This window comes from Acartia tonsa, chromosome 8 (genome assembly GCF_053477335.1).
Source record: "Acartia tonsa isolate MP-2025a chromosome 8, ASM5347733v1, whole genome shotgun sequence".
Taxonomy (NCBI): Eukaryota; Metazoa; Arthropoda; class Copepoda; order Calanoida; family Acartiidae; genus Acartia; species Acartia tonsa.
In genome coordinates, this window is record NC_137267.1 from 27,188,389 (window position 1) to 27,207,184 (window position 18,796).

Sequence of the window (18,796 nt, forward strand, 5' to 3'; positions counted from 1 at the left end):
ACAAAAATGGGGTGTCTAGGTATCATTGCGTCAACCATATATTTCCGGCCAGGGGCATTATTGTTTATAATCACCAATAATATGACGTGCTAGAACGTTTATCTGTTATCTTTTAGGCGTGTTCTTTAAATAAAATGAAAGCCCAACCCCTGGATCTTTTTAGTTTACCTGTAAAATAATTCCAATACTTTATGATTCTTATTAAAATAAAATTATACATATCCTCCTGTCCTATCTTTGGGACTCTGGGGCTAGAATATCCTATTATCTCCTGATTTCCCTCCCTTTGGCTTTTATTGAAGACATGACATACATTAGGAAATGTTTTAGGGACCTAAAATAATTTTGATCACAGTAGAATGTCTGCTTAGAATAGCCTGAGATTTCACTGTTATATCCGTGATACTGATAGATTTATAGACCCAAGACATTGCCTGACATCTAATCTCTTTCTGATAGTCCTTTCTCTTCATAACCTGGAATATAGGGATGGGACAATAGACTTTAAATATTCTCTTTCTCTTCCCGCTTCAAGTTTAATTAACGAATTTCATATCATGGTAGATTTAAATTATTTGTAAAAAGTTTTAAGAATGTAACTTTGTACCATTTAATTATAGTCCAACCTTCCACATTACAATTTTAAACTACTAATGACAGAACAAGTTTAAAATTTTGGGGGAAGATTCATCTATAAATAGTCCACTTCCTGGCACATCTTGTCTATTTCTGATAGTCCTTCATAACTCAACAAGGAGATTTATTCTATAATTTTTTTAAATACTATTTCAATAATAATTCTATTATTTTGTTTGTGTTTATCATTGAAAAAGCGCAACCTTAGCCTTTTCTATCTAATATAGCAGTACACAAAATTTACAAGGAAGCTTTTTTCTTGTTTGCCTATTTTTTTCGAACTAAAACATTTCCCTGTCCAATAATTCAAAAGATGTAAGAACACTATTCTAGGAAAGAAGAAAGAATACTTTTGGAATGTCAACTTGAATTACAATTTTACTAAGAATTATTCTTATATAAAACGGCCTTTTTAGGTCTAAAAATGTAAAAAAAATGCACAAATTAAAGTAAAATGATTTATATTCAATGTTTCAAAACTCTTTTTCCTAATCCCTTATATACACTCTCCTTAATCAGTTGGACAAATTCATATATGAACATAGACGTACTTACATGTCTCATTACGAAGCATCTTATAGTGCCTGTAAAAATGATGTCATACAAATACAAATGACCAATGATAGGCAGTATACATTTTAATAGAGCAATCGTAGGCCAGTATGACGTCATTTTGCTAGGCACTATAAGCTGCTTCTCTCATTACCCATTCATTCTTATGGACCTCCATTGATTGTGTTAGCTAATTTATCCTCATTCTCCCTCCATTGATTTGTTACAATTATCAAATTTTGTTTTATATTTCTACATAAATATTGTTCGCTACTTTGAACATAGTTGTATTTTGGTTGTTTATAATATTTATCCCTGTCATTGCTATAAGTTGGATTATGTAGTTGGAAAGAGATTGTATAAAAAGGGAGGACAGTAGAAAAGAAAATTGTGGCAGTAAGAAAGGGAGGAAAAAAAGTTTTTGAGGCCAAATCTGAAAGATCAACAATAATTCTCATTATGGTATGCATTGCATACAGCTTACTCGATATGTACTCAATAGATCACTATGTCCGTCAGTCCAAAATGGAAAGGGTAGCTTTCAGTTTTAGGGGGGAAATGTGATTTTTCGGTTGCTAATTTTTAGTACATTGATTTTTCAATATTTAAATTCACTTTATGTGTTTCGCTTCGCATGGTTGTAACTATCCTTGATATTTACTAGACTATAAATACATTTAAAAACGTTTTGCATCAGTTTGTAGACAAATTTACTAATTGATGAAAACTACTACCATATTAATCGATATTTCATTACTAAGATGTTGCACCATATTTTCATGTACTCTAATAAAGTTATGCTCGCAGCTGGCTATACTATCTCGATCAGTCCTTCCAATCTAAAGGCACTTCCAAGCTGGACCCGTCTACCTTAGCCTTCAGAGCCTTTTTTTCTCCCAAACGATACTCCCATCTACCCTCTTTACCCCACCCCCTCCCTTCCTACTGAATGAACGAATTGACAAATAAGTGAGGTTCATTCCATATTAGCATGCTAAATTGACGACAAATTTATCCATTATCATATCAGATATAATGGTTACTAATAAATTTGATTATTTATTGTTGTTTTGACTTTATAAACGGATTTGACTATTGACAGATACTTTTTATGGCTTTTAAACTCATTAAATTAAAAGAATAAAGATTATTTTTATAAGTATATGAATATGTATCTAATTAATTTTTACCAGCAAATAAATAGTTTTATGTTCCCTTTTAGTAAAATAAAACTAATTTCCTGCTGAAACTATCTATTTAAATAAGTTTTATTCAAATTTGTTGAATAAGAAAAATATCTTGAGGCAAAACAGGTATTTAAGTTGTTAACAGTTATTTCTTTGTACCTGGCGGCTAAATTTTAAATTGTTTCTACATTGCATCGTAAAAAAAATAATTTGTAAAAGCAAAGTTTTTCATTATTTACAGGTTTTTAACTGCTAAATTGAAAGCTTTGCTTATGATCTAAGGCATGTTAGAATTGTTCTATCGATTTTTAAATTTTCAAGAGAATTCCTTTGACAACGAGATATAATATATTTCAAGTCTATTTAAAATGTATGCTATTTCAAATCAAATTTTTCGCTAAAACAGTGAATCCTATTAGTAAAAGTTACAATGTACTGTGCAAATCATCAATGTTTTATGAAGAAAACCACCTGCATTAAGAGCATCATGTGACTAAGCATTTCAGCAACAAATATAAATCTTCAAGACTTCAAATAGCAAGCACTGTTCACATTTTCTTTTCATATTTGCTTTTGTATAGAAACGTAATTTTACATTGGTATCAGAATTTGTTTAATTTCCCGTTTGTGAATATTGAATTTCAATCTACACATAAATATATTTCCGTAGCTTACAGCCATATAAACACTTTATTTTGACATACACGTTGTGTTTCCACAGGATTTTTAAACTTTGCAAGAGACTTTGTCATTGTCATTTTAGGTTTTCAACACTCAAAGCGTATTCTATAAAATTCTGTCTGGTTTGGTATTATGTGAAGTCTGATATAATATGAAAAAATTACAAGCTCAGAGGATAAAATGCGATTCTGATTATATTTATACTTATTGAGATTTATATAAACATATCATGAACTAAATAGTAAGATAGAATTTGGGATACCCAATACAAAATTATAATCAAAATATGTTTTAAACTTAATTTCCTGAAGTTGAAATAAAAATAATTTTTATATTACATTGCCTGGGAGCATTGCTTAAGAAAGGTAAGAGAAGTGAGGGGTAGGTGAAAATTTCACCGAATAAAAATAAAGTATCCTTGAAAAATTGTAAATATTGTTATTAACCCTCCCAAATCCTGTTTGAAGAGATAAAATATGTCAATCTATTTCAACAAAAGTTACAAATCATATCTTATTCAGTTAATACCTCAGATTTTCAAATATAATATTTAAGGTAAAAGAAAAAAAGTTTTATAAAATAAATAAATATGTTTACGCGCATAAAGTCATCTAGGGCCACTTGAGGATGGGGGGGGGGGGGGGGGGTATTTTTTATGGGCGATTTCTTTAGGAGTTTGGTGGTATTATATTCTTCCTCAAAATAGTTGTAAACCTTCCTCGTACGTATTAGAAACTCCATTGTACAGGAGAACCATTTCGGATTGGCAGTTAGCGATAACCTTCGGTACAGACACATAAACACACAGAGATCCTATTACTTCTTTACTGTTTGATTTTTAGAATAATTAAAAATGTATTTATATGGAACTAAAAAGTTAAAAGTTACCCCCAAAGTATTGAAAAGTATTTATGGTGAAATGTTTACCTTTTTCCCCTAAGAATGAATAGTGATAAAAATTATAAAAATGGTAAAGTAACTTATTTTTTTCTTTTATTACGAAGGTTAAAAAGAATATAAAACATTTTGGTTTTAAAGAAAAATCATTACATTTTTTCACAATTATTTTAGTTTTCTGGAAATTGTATCCCAATTAATGTGCCTAATTCCCTACACACTGATAAAAGCTCTTGAAAAGTTTTTGCATAATTTAGCATTTGCAATATTCAGGAATTAACATACTCACATTCTACTAATCTATTTAACATATTTTTTATTTTTGTGAAATCATTAAAAAATAGACTATTGTTTTACCTTTGTATATAGTATTAATGATATTCCCTCAAAAATTTTTATATATGGGCTTCAAAACTTTTATCTTTGCCTGTCTATAGGATAATATAAAATTAAGTGTTTTTATCCCAAAAACTTGAACTATTTTTGTTTTTTTGCACCTCAAAGACAAGTCAAATCCACATGATCATGAACATTTTAGTAAATTTTAGCTTGTTTATCTATTTGAAGCATAATTTATATCAAATTTACATAAAGCTCAAGCTTAATTTTTAAATTATTTTAGTAAATTTTAAATATTTTAGTAAAAAGTTTACCTGCTGATATTGGTATTCCTAAAGCCAGCTAATGATCTTAATTAATATAAGAGCTATGAATTCGAAGAAGTAAGGAAAGTAGGAAAATAGCCTGAAACTAAACTTAGAAATAAGAATCAAATAAACTAAAAACCAACCAATTGGAAGCTTCAATAAAATGCAGAACTTAATCGGCCCAGTAGTTATCGAAATCTTAAGCTACAGACAAAAAAAACCTTACTACTTTATATAATGGGATACATATTTCTATCAATATTACCAACCCAAAGGCTGATTACTGCAGTATTAGTGCCTTATAATTTGTTCCCATTTGATCATTCTAACTATTTGGTGATAGAAAATAATACCTGGTTTTAAAAAAGAATAATATTTGTACTATAATGCCTGTAAAGGATTAAGTGTGTATTTTTATCCTGTATGTATGTGTATAGTATAATATTTAGCTTTATACAGAGTTAGTTGACTCAATTTAAATTTGCATAAAATTGTAATAACTTAATTGAATGCAGTTTACCTAGAAAATGGACAATAATTCATATAATCTAAACCTCATATAAAAATACATGATGTTTGCCTGTTTTGAGAAAAAATGCTTTCTTCTTAACAGAGAAGTTGCTTAAAATTTGTGTATTGTCATTTATAATTCTTAAAAAGTAAAGGGTTTAATTGTTTTCTATAGGTAGTGCAACAATTTAAAAAAATGAGACTGAACGAATTAGTTTCTGTTTCCGAATCATTGTACCTGTCCCTGACTTTGCCTGCCTGGATCCAACAGGATGCCAGATGGTCGTCCAAAACAGCATATAATATTCTAAATTTTATTATTCTCAAAGTAAAATAATAAAATTGATTTTTCACAGAGACATTCATGTTCATGTGCAGATAAAAAAGAGTCTGTTAAAAATGTTATGTAGCAATATAAGAATAATATAGGGAACTTTGGAACAGCTGTTTTTGTGTAAAACTGGAGGAGTGTGTTCAACCAATCAAGGACCAAAATTATAACTTAGAATTTGACCTAATAAGGCCAGAGTTTGTGTTTACATATCTGGCCAATGCTTATTATATTGCTAGTTTAGTTTCTCTCTCTGTGTAAGAGTTTTAAAGTCTAGCCAATGAGGGTCTGAACATTACCTTGAATTTTAATGTTTTTAGAAGGAGAATAAACGTTATTAAAACATTTAAATTTATAATCAATGTTTAAATTGATTTTTTTTATTTGTAGCAATGTTTTGACTCCCCTCCCCCTGAAATTGAATGTAAACAAACTTCACTGTCACAATATAAACACAAACTTACAAAATCATAGAAAACAAAATTTAGATATTTCAGCCTAGGTTCAACTTTTTTATATACTTTCACATTTTAAAACTTTTTAGAAACTCAAAATTTTGTTTATTTGTGGCAGTGTGTGAAGGCAGCTTCATGAAATAGTTTAATATTGAAGTGTATTATTTTCAAATAGTATGAGAATTTGATTGGTTCTAAAAACCACTTTTCAAACTTTTCATGTGAGCTGTTTTTAATCATATTGTAAAAATTTGAAATTTAAATTTCTTTAGATCTATTTGGTTTATAACTGCTTTGTGCTTCTTGTTCCAAAGGCATGAGTTTTGGCTAGAACTAATCCTGTTTTTTTTTCAGGTTCAATATCACAGTTTTCCTGCCATAGAGGAAACTCTTTTTAGACAAGATAATAATAACAAAGGTCAGTTTACACCTTCTTCTTTAACAGGGGTCAAGATTAGAAATATTTTGTTAGGGGGACAAATAAAAAATAAATTTTTATGAGGTTTTATAGATTTTTTATTGTTGTGAATAAGTGAAAATTAAACTCAAATATAGTTTAGGGCGAGTCTAACCCCTACACCCCTTGTTTTTTCTTACTTTTGTAAATTATAGAGTCCTAAGACCTAAGATGCATAAAAGCCCACAACGTATTCTAGTTTTTAAAATCCTAGACAAATATGTTGTTTCTTTATTATACTATATAAATTTTCCCCTTTGCTTGTATATTTCACGTCTATGCATGGTGTCATTTATTATGAGTGACAGAATCATTTATTGGTTGCTTTAAGATGGGTTCTATGGGTATTTATCCCCATATAATGCTACAGTACAGTTTTATACAAAATTAAATCTAGAGTATACTGTCACATTTTAGGGATATTTTGATTTTGGAACTATTTTTAAACAGGGAAAGATACCTTACTAACAAGGTGACCAAATAAATTTCTTCATGTTATAATATTTTGTTATAAATATCCAATCGGTGGAAACTATAACCCTGCTGGACTCCTTAACAAACATAATCAACCTAAACATTTTAATCTAAAGCAAGCATAGTAATTTTTGTTTCGAAATATTTTTATTATATTTACCTAGATAGAAAAAAAGATATCTTGATATATTGCACACTTTTAAATTTGTAAACTTTTGGTAAAATTTGAAATACCATGTATCTTAAGAAAGGAAGCTTCTAATTTTCTTTGGATTAGCTTATGATAAATGTTTTAAGATAAACAACGCAAAATTTTAAGTATTTCATTAAATCACAAGAGGGTATCAAATTTATATTTTATAGAAGCAAATCTGCTCAAAAAGTTACAATGAATGTCTGTCATGTAGATTTCTTTGAATATCTGGGTTTTTATCATTTTTTTTCTTCCTTATCTCTTTCAACAAATTTTCTCCTTTTTCTTCTTTATTCTTTTTACCTAGACTAATCCTTAGCATCTTGATTGATTTTTCATAATTATTTTCCTTAATGTTTAGCCTAGCATTATCTACTTGTGTACATAACTCTTCTTGTTATATTGGAAAGTATCTAATTTCTCTAGCTAGAATAAATATTAAAGAAACAAATATCTTGAAATTTAAGAAGTTACAATTTTATACATCTAGGGTATATCTATCTAGTTGTTCAAGGTACAGACACAGAGACAAACTGGTCTATCTATCTATCTAGGTGATCAAGCTGTCTAAAGGACCAGACAGACAGACATCTCTCTCTATCTATCTATCTAGGTTGTTGCAAGGTATACAAGCTAGCAGGAGGACCAGACACACAGACAACCCTCACTATATATCTATCTATCTATCTAGGTTGTTGCCAGGTGTACAAGCTAGCTGGAGGATCAGACACACAGACAACCCTCACTATCTATCTATCTATCTATCTAGGTGGTTGCCAGGTGTACAAGCTAGCTGGAGGATCAGACACACAGACAACCCTCACTATCTATCTATCTATCTATCTAGGTGGTTGCCAGGTGTACAAGCTAGCGCTGGAGGACCAGACACACAGACAACCCTATCTATCTATCTATCTAGGTGGTTGCCAGGTGTACAAGCTAGCTGGAGGACCAGACACTCAGACAACCCTCAGTATTCTTCAGTCACAATCTTTGCCGGTAATATTTTTATTACTAATTACTTACGTTTATCTACCTTTTGCGTCTGTCAGAACAATCAGATGGATAAGATTTGACTTAACCTTCACCTGACATGCACCTTGGTAGTATTTGGGGAAGTAGTTCCTTGTCAAGGGGGTTGTAGAGGGGTGGACACCTAGGAGGGTGTATCCACCATCTCCCTTAATATTGTCAGGGGAGTTAAATGTGGAAACAGCCCCCCTATCCCCTTCTGCACGCCTCTGGTAACATCTATATTAATGTATCTCAAAATTGTATTCATGTATTCTGCATTTCATGCAATTTATGACTGACTATTTCAACTTCTTCTATATGAATGTTGTTAACATTGTTAGATATATTATACATTCATATTTTTGCCTTTTAACACCAAAGTTTGGAATATATAAAGCTTTTTGAATGGATTTAAATTCATATCTTAACTAATTCTCCAGTTTTTCCCCTTGTCACGGGTAAAAGACAAATATTCAGAATAGTTAGGCCAAAGAAAACGCGCATAAAATAGGTAGTTTCGTTTGATTGCTTGCACTGACTGTACAATCTTATATGGCACTGCTATTTCAGATTGTTAGTTGGTATTGTTATGCTATTCCTAATGATATTACAACTTAGGTAGTGAGGTCAGCCTATTATCATTTGGTCATGATCACGAAGTTTATAAAAACAAGTTGTTTAAAGGCTAAAAGCTTTGGCAGATTTAAAAATTTTTATCATTGCTAATATTATCCATGTCTGTGTCAGTGGGACCCTTCCCCCCATTTTTTCATTTTATTTATTCTTAATCTTTATCTTTCCCTCCCCATTCTTCAATATGAACTTGAATAAATGATCTGTAAGTTACCTACAAAAAAAACCTTATTGAAAATTAGTCTACCAGTCAATGTCCTTTTATTGTCAACATGCCTGTTAATTGGAGAAAATAAAAAAAAGAATATTAAAAAATTATTAAAAATAAAATTTAAAAAAATAAAAAATCTCTTTAATTTAGTTTTAAAAGTTACTTTAAAGTGGTGAAGTAGAAGTATTTCTTATAAGGATTAAAATGAAATCATCACGTTTAAAAATCCTTTACCCCTGGTTCTGTAGCACTTTTGAAGGTTGTAAGTCCCTGATGGGACATAAACTAAAACTTTACAATTTATATTATTAAAGTTAAAAGTGTTTATGGGTGAACTTTGAATCACATTCTATGTGTAATGTAAATGCTTCAGTGTATACTTATTTCAATTTTAGAAGTACATTTAATGTACTTATGGTACCTCTGTCCGTATATATATCCGTCTCTCCGTATGTCACTCGGAATATTTAATTATTTTAGATGCACTGGAAATACCTACAAATAATGAGGGAGAAAAACACCCGTCTCCCAAAAAACTGCACTCCTTGGCTACTAATAATTATCCAACAATTTTGAAAGTTGTTACTTTATTTACTTTTTCGCTTTTCTTAAAACTTTTTATTTAAATACTTGTAGTACTCTTTCAGCTGTTTCTTTGGTTGGAATATATTGGCTTTTGATAAATCAACCATATCAATAAGTGGTAGATAAATAGTAAAATGTAAGCTGCAGTCTTCACTATCCTTGGGTTTAGAATTCCCAGGACACCATAATCATTTTAGGCGAGGATTCGAACTAAAACATTTATTAATCTGTTGTAAATTTGCTTAAAATACAGGCTGCATTCATAATGTAAATAGACTTCCATATTAAATATTAATTATTGAGATGCTATTCTAAACAACGTTCTTAAAACCCCTATTCAAAATTTTAAAAGGGTAACATAATATAAAAATAAACTTCTAATGTTTGGTATTTTTGTTAGCCAATTTACAATTTACAATGGAAGTAATGACTGACAGGCCTAATTAAATGAAAACCTCCAATTTTAATAAATTGTACTATAGCATTAAGCCAGATGTTGGTCCTCAATGATTTTGGTGGCAGATTTGTCCACATGGGAATTTATGTGTCAATCAATCAGTAGGAACACAGAAACCAACTTTAGGTCATGGAATATTTACCAATGGTTGCAAAACAGTTTGTACAATTCGGCTCAATATATTTACGTTGGCCACAAACCGTTCATAAAAACATATTTAGTATAAAACATATTTAGTATACATAGCTTAATTGATGTGTTTTCAGTATATTATCCTATTCCATTGAGTTTTGTATTCACAAAAGACATATTAACTTACAAATATGAGAGTGGGTTATGATGTCAGTTGTGTTTGTGCTGTTGTAATAATATAAATTCTAAAGTCTTGATAAATGGATTAATGAGCGAAAAAATCTGCACTGTTCAAAATTTTGTATTATTTCAAATTGTATTTTTTTCAAAGTATATCTCCCCTCATAAAAATCTGTATAAAATAGATAAAAACAGAGGCTCAACAACTGAAATACAAATTCATTGATTTGAATTAAAAATTCATGACAATTTTAAGAACTGTTCTATCTCTTTATAAAATGTTGAAAGTTTTCTCAAAGTTTTGAAGAAAACATATTTAATTAAATTTCAATTGTGCTAGAATTGTAAAATTCTAATTCATCTGTTAGGAACTGAGGAGCGACTCAACAAACAAGAAAAAAGTAAAAATTACTTTGAAAAACTTAATTCTTAAACTTTCATATCTTCTCTCTCTCTCTCTTTCTCTCTCTCTCAATCTCTATCTCTATTCAATTCTCTGTCTCTTAATATATATTTCCATCTATCAATCTATCTATTATCTATCTATCAATCTTTAAAAAAACTGTCCCATATTAAGATTATTACCTATGTGATAGATTTTATCTGTCCTTTTGTTTTTCTGTAAAACAACATTCTGCCTCTTTCTCAAACTTTATTTTATTACTTTTGCTATATATTTAGTTTAATGTATGAATGTAAGTCCTTTATAATAAGACTAGGGACCTATAAGAAGCTTCCATAAAATGGAAGACTAAATCGATTAAGTAGTTATCAAAATTTTAAGCTACAGACAAAATTTTTGTTCCTTTTAGACGTAATTGTATTTTTCTTTCAATCCGTTCTAAATTCTAATATTATTCATACATTATATAATATCTATCTATGTATTTTAAAATATATACCTTTCTCTCCCTTAATTTCTTGATTTAATTTAAGTTGCATTACATTTGTTTTATCTTTATTCAAAGACAGTATATAGTGTGTATGTATGTAAGATGTAAATTGTATATATTATATTTCATAAATTAATTACAAAAGAAGATTTCAAACCAGGGGCGTCCAAGCTTTTTTTTTTTGGGGGGGGTAAAAAATTTTAGGGGGGGGGTAATTCGTGTTTGGGGGGGGTAAAATGGAATGGCGCGCGAAGCGCGCCAAAATTTTTTTTTACCCCCCCCAAAATTTTTACCCCGGGGGTAAAATTTGATTGGGGGGGTAATTACCCCCCCTAAAGTCTGTTGGGGGGGGGGTAAATACTCCCCCCAAATCTGTTGGGGGGGGTAATTACCCCCCCAAACTAATTTACCCCGGGGGTAAAATTTTTGGGGGGGGTAATTTAATTATGTAAAAAAAGCACCTACCTAATCTATTAAGTTAATAAGTACTATCCTATAACATAAAGTAGTAAGTAAGGTTTATTTGACTATAGCTTCAGATTTCATTACTTTTAATACTGAGTTCTCCTTTTTAGGAAAGCTTCACATAGATCCCATGATGGTTCCACACTATTATAGGTCAATCCTTTGAGTGGTTTTAGGCTATTTTTCTCCTCCCTTTTTACCCTTTAGAAAACACGAGTTCTTAGATGCTAAGGGCGCCACTACTATTCAAATATATAGTAGTATCTCATTCTTTAGAACATAAAAATACAATAATTATCTCACTAACCAATGAACCAATATGATTATACTTTAAAGTGAAGCGTCTTATAGGTCCTGGTAAGTTTTATAACTAGTTTTGAGACACCCTGACATCCTCCCAAAAGAAATCGCCTATAGAAATTCTTTTTCATTATTTAATGAAATATTTAATTTAGTTAGGTATCTATTTTATGGAATCTTCAGTGCTTTACAATTACATCAATTACATTAGATCCCCGGGATGGTTTTAGCCCTTATAAAGGCCCAAGCAAATAAAACATGATCAAACTATTAAATTTTTTGTTATCATGGTTTTAACTGGTTGGACTATATTGGGGTATAGTCCCTTTTGTGGCAACGCTCTTTAATGGGCGTTTCTTCGTTTTTTTCACACAAGCTTCTCTCCTATTTCTAGCCTCTGCGGGGGGCCAATTGCTTAACCATGTGGGGCAATCACCTAAACCAATATAACCTATCCTAAAATAAACTATCAGTAAAATTTTTTTTTAAAGAACATACAATTTGGGGGGGGTAAATACCCCCCCCCAAAATTTTTTTAAAGAACATTTATTTTGGGGGGGGTAATTACCCCCCCTAAAATCGTTGAGGGTGCCTACGGCACCCCCAAGGTAGGGGTAATTTTTTTTTTGGGGGGGTATTGTTCACAAAATTTTGGGGGTGCCAAATGGCCCATTACCCCCCCCCCTTGGACGCCTATGTTTCAAACGTCTATATTAGATTATAGTTTTAACAGACAAGGATGACAACAACCATAATAAGCGAAGCTCTTAAATAATAAATTGTATAAACAGTGGTCATATGAATCATCACGAAATTTCAGCCGACAAAATTTGAAAATAGCTGAAAAAAACATATATTTTCTTCTAGTTATCTCTGTTATGAATACATATTCTAATTTAGAGAAAAAACTTTAATCTTTGACTAAGTGACTTCTAGTGTTTTATAGTTAGAACTTATTTGGGTTTTAATTGGAAATCTCAAAACTTGGATAAAGTTTGACTTTACTTTTCTTCATTTATTTTCCTATGTATGGTATACATATATGTACGTACACAAAGTTACATTATTCAAGTCTTTTTTATTTAAAAATAAATTGTAAACAATCTAAAAGATGTATAATCAGATAAGATCTCGCTAACAACTAAAACAAAGAATTTTTGCATTTTAGGGAAGGTTCAAGAATAATTATAAGCCGTTTTAGTTTTGTTAAATTAATTTAGCCTATTTTTCTATCCCATCTTTCTATTTATGTCCGTATGAAAAGAAATCCTAGATGCATATGACGCATGCACTCTTTATTTATCAAAAGGATGGATAAGTAGAAAAACATTTCAAATAACATAAAAGATTATCAAAGTTTTACATAAGAAGAATTTCAACGCTACGTACATATTTAGAAACATGTTTATTTTCGAGAATAAATTTTTAGGTATACCTATCACTAAGAGTTGGCATATTTCCTCTTTGACTTTAATGTATCCAAATTTGTTTCAAATATAAAAATTTTTAGATTTGATATTTTTGTATTTAAACTTTAAATTTCTAATTTGAAATATTTGATTTTAAATAATAAATTTTATTCTCAGATTCATTTGAATAATATTTGCTAATGAACTAAATTTTACATTTTAGAATTAATATTTTTTTCAAATACAAAAATTTAGGAGAAAATTTGTTGAATTTTTAAAATGAAATATTGAAAATTGTTTTCTAGAATTCATCAGACCACCAATTCTGTAAATTTAGCATTTTTAGAATCAGGAGCTAGAGAGAAAATTTGGGTGGGGGATATTTTTTATTTTTCACTTAAAACAGCAAATTTTATAACATGATCCATATACTAAGGTGACAGGATATTTGTCTATCTGTTTCACAAAGATCTCAGTGGATCTTGAACGATTGTTGCATAATTCCTAAGAAAGTTTTTAATTGGCAGATTAAAAGTGTATAGAGTTGCAAATAGGTTGTTTAGTTTAAGAAACTATTATAAAAAGCTTTAAATAAATTTGACAATTATACCACACTTTAATAAAATCTTGTAGATAACATTTTATTTGCTGTGTTTTTCCCTCACTGTTGCTGAGTAATGAAATTAGCTGTTCATATAAAAAAGATAAAAAAGCAACTTTTTCCTAAAATTTGTAAATTGAGTTAGGTTTTACATTTATTTTTCTACAGAATTTTGTAATGGAATTTAAAAGTAGATAGATCCTACATAAGTACTCTTCTACAAATAATAAAAAGGATAATGTTCTTTTTTAAAAATCTGTAAAGGAGAGAAAATTTAAGCAAATTTTAAATTTCAAAAATGTTTGATTTTTCCTTTCATATTCTCTGTTTTCTTTCAGACCATGTCACCAAGCTTGGTTCTTAAAGTTGCAGAATCAGAGAAGGTGAGAGCCTTTTTCATTTAGTAACCTTTGTCTATAAGTTCCATTTATTTATTTTTCCTCTTTATCTGTTTATTTAAGTAAGTACTTAAATTTTCATCTTGACTGACCTTTATAAAGAAAACTTGTCTATGGTTAAATATTGATTAATATTTAAAAATTTGATCTTATTTTTAAGAAAAAGATGTAACATTGAAATATGAGAAAAGAATATAAAATAATGTAAGGTAAAAAATCAGAAATAAAGTAATAGATCAATATGTTTTTTTCGATACGGTAAAAATAAATAAGCAAAATTAGTTTGAAGTAAAATTAAAAAAAAAGTTTTTAAAATTAAATGCATGCAATGTTGTTTCGCCTTTTTCATGAATTAACATTTAGTTTAAATGACTCTCCTCGTCATTTATATTGGTCCTTTTTTTTTTGATAATGTGTCTTATGCTAATAAAATATGATTTCGAATAGTTTTTATTTATTAACAAATAGTAAGCTTTTATGAAAAAATAATTCTGATGAAGTTAGATTCAATCTGTATTCTAGCTTATAGTTGCTTCCCTATTTTCCTGAATTAAATATTTTCAAGTACCCCTGAACACAATTCAATAAAAAGTTGAAAAGCCTCCATAAGAGGGCTCCAAATACAAATAAAGATTCAACAGAGGGGTCTAAACTTGACCTGTTACAGTAAAGAAAACATTAAAACCTTATGTTACATCATACAAGACTTATTGTTACACAATTGATTGAAAGACCTTAACACCAGTTTTTAAATCTTATCAAATATCTTTTGTTGACCACTTATACTCTACAACAACCATTTCAGTTGTATATTTATAATAATTTTGGTTCAGTTATATTCATTTAGTCAAGAGAAAGATTAAATTAAAAAAATATAAATTTGACAAATATGTAGTGCCAGTGCTATCAATAATGAGAAAAAAACATATGTAAAAACGTCTGAACGAAATGAAATTTAAAGCTTTCGTATACAAACTATTACTGTTACTGAACAGTAATTCGCTGTAAACTGTTTACTTGCCTTCCTATCCTAATCCATGTCTTTGACGCCATGTGTATAAATTTCGGCAAAAGTATCGCATTTTCAAATCATAAAAACGATATCATTATAATAGCCAAAACTGAAACTCTCAAGTTGCTTCACCTTTATTAATTAATACTCTGTTATATATTTGCTATTGTGAAAAACTTGCGAATGCGTAAAGATATATCCGTATATGATAATATGCGAAATTGAAAGCACACCCTTTGAAGCTGCCTCTGGCCCTGGTTTCCACAAATTTACATTTTTGGGAGAATTTAATTTTTATACCTGGAATTTATTCAACAACTATGCATCAGGGAATATTTAACCCTGTCAAACTTTTAAGCTGTTTTTATATCATGATACTACCGACCTTCTATTTTGGGTTATGTCATTCAAATATCTATATATGTTAGTCATGACATTTTTCACGCAATAAATCGACAAAAACCATACTTCCATTCTTTTAGTTTTTGTATTTTGGAAATTAATGCTTTTTTTCATTAATGTATCACTTATAATTTCAAATTGCTTCGCTACCCTTGGACATGAGCTGGAAAGTGTCACGTGTGACGTCATAACAATATGTCTATTATTCATCTCTTTTTAGGGGTTTCCTTTCTCACTTCTCCTCTCATCCTTCCTTTTAGACGTATTTTTATGGCGTCACTCATGACACTTTTCTCCTGAATATTTGTCCATGCGCCCGGTTTTAAATATCCATTGAAATTCCTGTTATCCTGGTACTGTGTGGCAGGATTGTTCCTGGAAGCCAGGCCAGCAAAGGCATCCAGGTGTCCACACAAAACGGCCACAACAAAAAAGATATTTATTTCCAGTTAACAAATGTGTTAATCAAATCACAAAGATGAAAGATTTATGTCTTAGGTTAAATTTAAGTCTAGAAAAATCTCAGCCGCTTTTCGTTTGCTTTTCGAATTTTTATTTCTACTCATTTCATGGAATTTATTCTAGAATGATCCTATTTTATAAAGTAGTAAGTTTTATTTGTCTGAAGCTTAAGATCTCAATAACTACTGAACTGATTCGGTTCTCAATTTAAGTTAAGCTTTACATAGGTCCCGTGATGGTTTTAGACTATTTCATTTTCAGATTTAAGTCTTAGGATGGTTTAAAGCTGTTTTCTAGCCCATTTGAATACAAAACCTCTAGATGCTAGGGGGTTAGTTGCTAGTTATGTATAAAGTATTGATATTTTTGAAGTTGTCCTATGAGGTTTATAATCCTCAATTTAAAATGTGTAAGTTTTCACATTCTTTTTGTAGTTTTGTAAGTTTCATATTAAAATGTAGGAAAGGCTTTACAAGAAAATGAAAGGGTTCTTTTCTTAGATAAAATATTAAAGAAAAGGAAAATCTAGATGAAGCAAGAGTAATAATATTTATAAGGAGGAAAATTAGCTTTACAAAAATCAGCATTGTTAGCTTTTTTTATAGACTAATGGATTATAGAGTAGCATTCCCAATAAAAATATATATTGTATGACGAGCTAAAAAATGAAGAATTATTCTTGAATAAAGTTTAATAAAATTATAGAGTTATATTTCATTAACACTTCAAAATAGAATGTAACACAGTTTAAGAATATTTTTTCGCTGCAACTAAATGTATTTTTTTCAGGAGAGACAATTGCGTAGAATGCAGCAGCAGCAAAGTGGTAACCTGGGCAGTCTGGCGGCTACCAACTTGGCCGCCAGCAACCTTGCGGCCAGCAATCTGGCAGCAAGCAATCTGGCCGCTAGCAACATTGGTATCATAAATCCACTCATATTCAACCAGTTTGGTTATGGCACTTTTTCACAGGTACGCATAAAAATTCAAATCACGAAGTAGCTAGAACTTTTATACAACATTCGGCATAAGGGTAAAAACAATCAAACAAGATTAAATAGTTATTTTAAAGACCCAAATCAAATTCTAAATATTTTAATTAAATACATTATTTTACTTTATTTAATAAGATTTAGGATTCAACTTGGGATTGTAAAGTAACTTTGAGATTATTTAGATATTTTTTTTAGAGTGAAATTCTTTTGTCTATAATGAAACTATAGATAAAGATCTCTTTTACATAAGTAGGTATAGAGTAAAGAGTTTTTATAATATTCAAGCTTAGCAATTTCTTTTATAGCTGACAAAGTAAGTTTTAGGCAAATTATCTATTTTTAATGTCTATGCTTTTTTTCTTACTTTCAAAATAAAATTTAGATTTAGGTACATTAGAATATAGCTTTTACTGTATGAAGGACTCAGTTTAAATTGTTAATCTATCATTCCACCCATTTCTGAGATCTAACTGGAAATGCAAGCACACAAAATATTTCTTTAGCTAGGTGGATAAATAATATATGGATAGGTAGATAAATGAGGTGAATGATTTTGTGTGTATAATGTGTAAAGTTGAGCAACAGTTATTGCAAACTATGAAACTTTGGACAGGGGGAGTCCTTGTTCTCATAATATCACTAAATTTGTAGGTTTGACATTAGCAAAGTATTTAACACTCCTTTATTTTGGAATCGAGATCAGCCTAAACATGTTTGAAAGTTTTCATGATGCTAATAAGTTCACATCTCGGCCTAAATTACACTTTTATTTAAGACTTTTAAATTAGTAGCATAACAATAAAAGTAGAGATTAATGCCTTGGTCCATAAACAGGTGCATCTCATTACCATGCACATGCGATGTCAGATAAGTGTCGTGCAATCAAAGAGTAGTTTAGTTTAAAATTGAAATACTATTCCTGATATTTTGAACTCAGTTTATTTACGCTGGAATGAATGATAACCAAAAGGAATTGACTAGCTTTATCTAATTAACTAAATGCAGTGGATATGGTTTATTTGTGTGAGCGTGAGCGTGTGTGTGGTTCCTATTTAATAAAAGGATAAATAAGGTTAGTACGATAGTTAATTTTCAGTTTATTATTTTTTGGAACTCTAAAATTGTTATTGCATAGTAAATTTTTTTAAAGAACATAGTTTAGAAGTTTATGACGAATACGGTTTTCGCTAATGCTTGACACTAGACAGTACTTACAGTACAGTATACAAAATATTTGTTTTCTATTCTTATTACATATCCCTCCATTATGAAGTTAGGTAAAGTTTGGGAGCCGTCACATTTCGTATTATTAGTTACAGTTATATACTTCTGGGACACTTTGGGATACCTTGCAATATGATGTCTTTCCATTTTTTTACTAATATTTCTTACATAGTAAAAGTTTTTTTTATAAAGCTATTGTTAATTTCTACATTACAAACTTTGCATTAAGATTCCTGAAACAATCAGTCTTTGCGATTTTTAAAATCATAATATTTGAATAATTTGATTGCTAATTCCTCGAAAGATTGGGTACATTTTATATCACAAGCGTAGAGCCCATTTTACTTTAGATTAATATATAATCTTTGTATAGAATTGTTGAATTAGATTTTAGAATATAAAT

At 29.8% G+C, this 18,796-nt stretch overlaps 1 protein-coding gene across 8 annotated transcripts in view; it reads left to right on the plus strand.

Moving 5' to 3' along the window:
* Positions 1 to 18,796, plus strand: part of LOC145326414 (CUGBP Elav-like family member 5) — an 86,152-nt gene that overhangs the window by 41,205 nt on the left and 26,151 nt on the right. For 5 of the 8 annotated variants that reach the window (XM_080169755.1, XM_080169757.1, XM_080169760.1 and 2 more), the window contains exons 5-8: positions 6,251 to 6,314; positions 7,940 to 8,019; positions 14,239 to 14,283; positions 16,964 to 17,146. In XM_080169755.1, the coding sequence (XP_080025881.1) occupies positions 6,251 to 6,314; positions 7,940 to 8,019; positions 14,239 to 14,283; positions 16,964 to 17,146 (372 nt within the window). The remainder of the gene's footprint in view (positions 1 to 6,250; positions 6,315 to 7,939; positions 8,020 to 14,238; positions 14,284 to 16,963; positions 17,147 to 18,796) is intronic. The other 3 variants (XM_080169759.1, XM_080169758.1, XM_080169762.1) reach the window with 1 other exon arrangement.